Raw genomic sequence first — 6,000 nt, forward strand, 5'->3', positions numbered from 1 at the left:
TTTTAAGGGACAATTACCCGTGAGGAGACCTATCATTGTTCTCAAACATTCTTCTCAGGTTTAGGTAAAATTTCGCCTTTTCCTGTTACAAATTTATGAAGAGCTTAGATTGTTGTTAATACCATGTATTAATCTAACATTTATTTGATTAGTGATTGATATTCAAATATTAATTAAGGTGGTAGAAGTGGCATAGCGTTGGTGTCAACCGCACGGGATGGAAGAAAATTTCGCCACCCTCTTATTTATTACTTATTTAGGTATTTCAATTTATAAGAATAAAATATATAGTAATTCTGAAGGACATTTCGGCAACAACTATTGTTGATCTTAAATACTTATTGATCAATTTCAATTTTGAAAACTCTCACAGCTACCATTGGTTACGGCAATTGTGAGGAATGGTCGGAGCATAACATGTCATTACAGTCTTTGATAAATAATACTTACATTCTTCCTTCCTTTTACTTTGTACCATTACTTATCAGAATCGGACTATCCTTTCGGTTTCTTTTAAAATGTTTTCTTTAACACATACGGTCGGTTTGGTAACATTTTGTTTTAAAAATCTTCAAAAACAGGAAAGGGAATCCAGACTGAACCACCATTAATACATTACATGGAAAAAATTAATTTAAATTTCTCTTATTCAAACAATGCTGTGAACTGTAAAAACTATGATAGCGCTTCGAAAATTTTGTGACGAAATCGAGTAAAGTAAACAGTATTTACTATCGCGACAGTTTGTCGCATTGGGTTTGGTGTGCTAGTTGACCGTACATGTATCGGCAGTGAGGCTAATGTCACATGACGATTTCTTCAGTGACACTCTACTGCTAGGGCAGCAACTGGCACAACTACTAGAATGATGGAAACTGTATACTAGGTCTATCATGACAGTAAGTACTGTCCTAACAGTATTTCCTAGCGTGATAGTATTGTTACACTACATCTGGAGTGAGTTGACTGTGCATATGCTGGCAGTGAAGTTACTGTTACTTCAAATTAACACTTTACTGCCATGAAAGAAACCTCTGTACCCTTGATATGTTATAAATGTCTAATCGTTGCCATCATCATATTATTTACTGTCGTGACGGTATTTCCACTCTAAGTCTGGCGTGATAGTTGTAAGTACTTGTGGTAATTAAAGATACTGTCACTTAAAACACATCTACAAAGTAACACTTTACTGCTATGGTAGTAATGGGAACTATATGACAATTCCCGTTATGACATTCACTCTTGACTATCTAAAATATACTTAAATGACCTTCTTGTCAAAATTATAAATTCAGAAAAAATTATTTTATGAAATAATCGTTTTGGAAATAATTATTGTATCATAAAATAACTCCATTTTGTGAAATAATAATTTTAAAATACGATTCCTATAAAAAAATTTCAAAAATGATTTGTTTAGCTCATTTAACAATTTATTTTTATAATATTATTTCTAATATATTTTGCTCAGGTCTATTCAATGTTCAAGACAGGTCCAAATCCTTCAATTGCCCAAACTATTGGTCATTTTAAAGAAATTCCCAACCCATTAGTTAAATAATTGATAAGCTCATATAAAATTAACTAATGAACATATTTATGTTAAGCTTTGGAAATCGTAGTTTTAAAAACAAATTTATTATTCAAAAGTTGTTTCACTAAAATCTGTGACAAATGCAATATAACTTATTTACAGTAAAGCTAGATTATTGAATTTTATAGTTCATTTCTTAATATAAAATCAAAGTAAATGAGTTACTAAATAAATAAAAAAATAACATCTTTTATTATCCTAAGATTTTAGCTTGGTAGATAACTTTAGTTTCCAGGCTTTTTCTTTTCTTTTCTTTTTATGGTCAGTTCATAAAATTTGGTATTATAATGATTTTTACTCATTTTCATTTTTCTTTCAGCTACAGAACCAGAAGGCAATGGATTCGTGGAAATTGTTGCTACTGTGGCTGCATTTATCTTCATGCTGATAACATTTCCTATATCAGTTTTTATGATATTTAAGGTAAAATTGAGACAGTTTATATAAATATGTCTTTAAAGTTTAGTTTTTATCTTAGTTAATTTTAAATTTGTTTTCTATTGTACTATTCAAAATAATGAATAATTTTATTGAAAACATTTGGTTTTGCTGTACCAAATTCTGATATTATTTTGTCTCCAGAAAGCAACAAAAAAATTTTTTTAAACAGTCTTTTTTTTAGTTCTAGTCAGTTTTAAATCTAAAAATGATAATTTTTTGAAGAAAAAAATTATTCTGTTTTCTAAAGAAACTGTTTAAACCAACAAATAGCATTTATTTGTTTCTACCGTTTGTAGAAAACAAATATTAATTGTATAATACAATATCTTGAAATATCATCCTGCAGTCAGGTATACTTTTCACTTTCAAGCATTCAAAAAATATTTTTTATCAAAAAAAACTTGTTAAAATGTTACTAAAGTTTATAACTTTATTTTGGTTGTTTGTTTTTTGAGTTGAATTCATTTTTTATTATTGGATGTCTATTAAAAAGACTATAATATATAATTATAAGTAATATAAAAATCAAATACCCTGTTGAAATTGAAATCAAATTTTTTTTGTTTTCACATTAATGTTTTATTGTTGTAGCCTAATTCAGAATTGAAATTCCTAAATGTTGCAGGTCGTTCAAGAGTATGAAAGAGCTGTAATATTCCGTCTTGGACGATTGAGATCAGGAGGAGCTAGAGGCCCAGGAATATTCTTTGTTTTACCATGCATAGATGTCTATACTAAAGTTGATTTGCGAACTGTTTCTTTTGATGTGCCTCCTCAAGAGGTTAGTTTTACTTAGAATTGTATAAGTGTATTTATAAATGAAGAGTTGTTTAATTTAATTTGTACAATTTTATTTATAAATCTAGATTTAAAAATACCCATATGTTCAGTTTAGTTGTTCCCTTCTACTGATTTGAGGAAAGAGCAAGATATTTAAATATTTTTAGCTTTCTAAGTACTAACTGAAATACCTTGTACATAGTGTATTATAGTTTTTTTTACTCTTTTTATTGTGAGATAGAAATAAATAACTGATAGTTTTGATTTTTAAATTTTCTGTTAGATTTATCATTTAACATTTGATTTTTTTTTTAAACTCAGGTTACACAATTCTTAAAATTAAAGCATTATATCAAACATTTACAATAGACAATTTTATTTAGTACTGTTTTTAAAAATAGTTCATATTTTATATCAAAAAAGGTCCCAACAAATGAAACTGATAGAAAAAGTCTACTGTTATAAGTGATTCTTAGAGAAAATAAAAAACCTGAAAAGTTTGTGTTAGAAATCTTTAGTATAATTCATGAAACATGGCATTAATTAACGTTATATGCTTTGTGTATCAATGTATATCCATAAACATTTTGCATTTGTCTGTATGTTAATATATTTTTCACAAAATATTAATTCCTTTAATATATTATAACAGTTACAAATGCTTTCTAATTAAATATACCTAACATTAATCTTATACACTTGACTATTTGTGTTAGTATTATATTGGTTTTTACAAAATTTATGTTTATTGGCTACTTACTTTTATTTGGTTCTTAAATTTTATTTTATTTTTTTTCCTCTTGCTGGAAAAGTTAATTTTTTGTAAACTATAATCATATCTAAAATTTCTTCCTATCTCAAATTAATATTATTACAAAGGAAATGTAATTTTTTAAAGTACAATATAATATCTGCCAATGAGATAAGGGAATAATAAATCTATTGTAGATACTGTCTCGTGACTCAGTGACTGTCCATGTAGACGCCGTGGTATTCTACCGTGTTAACAGTCCAACAATGGCTACCAACAATGTTGAGAACTACAGGTGATAGACCCCGAAAATATTATATTTATCATGTCCTCTCTATAGCACAGATATTTCCTTATCGCTAGATGTTGGTGCTTGCTTAGGGAAACCTTAGATTGAAGATATGCATGTATTCAATTGTTTAGGTCATTTAAATTATTCATGTTATTATATGTTATATTTTAGCACAGCCATTGATAAAAATCACTTCATAAATATTTTTATTTTATTTTATTTTATTTTTAGTTTTTTATTTTTATTTTGTCTTATGTGCATGATAAATATATGATGTAATTACCAGGTTCTTACAAAGGACTCTTGTACTGTCACTGTTGATGCTGTTGTTTACTTTTCAATTGACAATCCTTTGAAGAGTGTCGTAGCTGTGGAAAATTTTAAGTAAGTCTGTGCCTCGCTATTTTAGCTTAGTTTTGTTTGTTGTTTATCGTAACACATTTTATATTAGAAGCTCTGTCAAACTTAGATTTGCTTCTATCCCTTCATTTATTTAACATGTTCATACAATACTTTTTATTTGCGATATTGGTGTTGTGAGTGAATTCAAATGGTCATAAATATTTTTCTAGCAACAGTTACAATGAAAGTATAGTTAAACTGTAGAATAATATAGTTGTTTTTTTTTTTTAATGTATACTCTTCAATTAAAAATAGCAGTGTTATTCAGCAGTAACATAAAATTAATACTCAGAGTCTTTTCCTATTCATGTTGTATTTGTAAGGTTGTAAGGTTCAGGAACATTTTCTTCTTCGACACCACACTTCACTGCTCATTGCTTTCATAAAACCACTTACTTTTTGTTAACAATTTATTTTTTTTTTCATTTTTATTTTTGTATAACATCACCTCTACATTAAAGTAATAAATTAAATAAATAAAGATTTTTAGCCCTGACGAAGCCCTGCAACGTGGGGCGAAACGTTGGCTCAATAAAAATAGTATAATTATTTACTATTTGAGTTTTTTTTACCGCACCCGGACCATATTCCATTCATCTATACATACGGTCAATCATCAATAATCTTCCAGTATTTCATGTATATGTTCGTGAAAATAAAAATTATTGGCCTTGGGGGGAGGAGATTTGAAAGTAATATGTAAATTATTTTTTGGTTTCCTGAAAAGTAGTGATATTCACATTTGTTGCTTAAATGTGGTGGCAATGATGATTAATAAAATAAAGTTACTCAAGGACATAATAGTTTTAATCTGCAAACACTTTTTATATGACAAATTTCTAATTTCTTATTTATTAGTTATTAAAAATTCAATTTAAAAAAAAAAATTGATTGATTTCCAAGTTCTGGACTTTTTATTTTTACTCAAAAAACTGCATAAAAAAGTTATAGTAGTTAATGATTCCTGAACCCTAAGGTAAGGCTCAAAACTTACATATTTTTTTCATTTGGAATATGGTCTTTAAATTACTTAATTCATAGATTTGTAGAATTTGTTTATCATAATTTGATTGCTGTTTTTGTATCACCAAGAGTAAAATAGAAATTTTAGCTCCTAATTCAAAAATTTAATTTATAAATTTTAGAACCTCTCAAAATTTTAGGTAGTATAGCATGAAATGTATATTTTGGTGAATCAAAACACATTGAACACCTTTTTTTTTGTACTATAAATTACATGATAACTTGTTCCCTTAAGGCCTTACACTTAGAGATAATAGTGTAAGCTAGTGAAATGGACAGACAGTAGGCTTACAACACATGACGACAATATTGGCTTACATTAAAAATACTCTGATGGCAGCCAAGCCCATTCTTTTAAAAGTATTTACGCACTGTTTACGCTTATGCATGTTTTATTTATGTGATAGTAGCTTCATACAGATATATGTACAATCAACTATCACGATAGACCTAGTGTGATTGTATTACCTTGACAGTTAATGCATCACAATTACTATTACCATATATTTCATGGTTGTGGTTATGATAGTTGCTGCAATGGCTGAAAAATATATCACAGTTAACTTTCAGGGGTATACATGGAAGTTAACACAGCAGTAGCTATACTGCCATTACATTTACCATCAATTATCATGCCGAAACTAGTGCAAAAGCTAGGCATAAATGTTTTTACCTCTAGTAATCTATATTCAATGTAGGTTATACATATATATA

General features: G+C 28.0%; 1 protein-coding gene across 1 annotated transcript in view; it reads left to right on the top strand.

Annotated features, from left to right (window-relative positions):
* LOC106689729 (band 7 protein AGAP004871) overlaps window positions 1-6,000 on the top strand; it is a 32,526-nt gene that overhangs the window by 20,253 nt on the left and 6,273 nt on the right. Inside the window, exons 3-5 of the mRNA XM_014434875.3 lie at window positions 1,917-2,020; window positions 2,664-2,819; window positions 4,148-4,245. Coding sequence (XP_014290361.1) covers window positions 1,917-2,020; window positions 2,664-2,819; window positions 4,148-4,245 — 358 coding nt within the window. The remainder of the gene's footprint in view (window positions 1-1,916; window positions 2,021-2,663; window positions 2,820-4,147; window positions 4,246-6,000) is intronic.

The sequence above is a fragment of the Halyomorpha halys genome, unplaced genomic scaffold (assembly GCF_000696795.3).
Source record: "Halyomorpha halys isolate HHAL.00 unplaced genomic scaffold, Hhal_1.1 Scaffold1441.1, whole genome shotgun sequence".
NCBI classification, from domain to species: domain Eukaryota; kingdom Metazoa; phylum Arthropoda; class Insecta; order Hemiptera; family Pentatomidae; genus Halyomorpha; species Halyomorpha halys.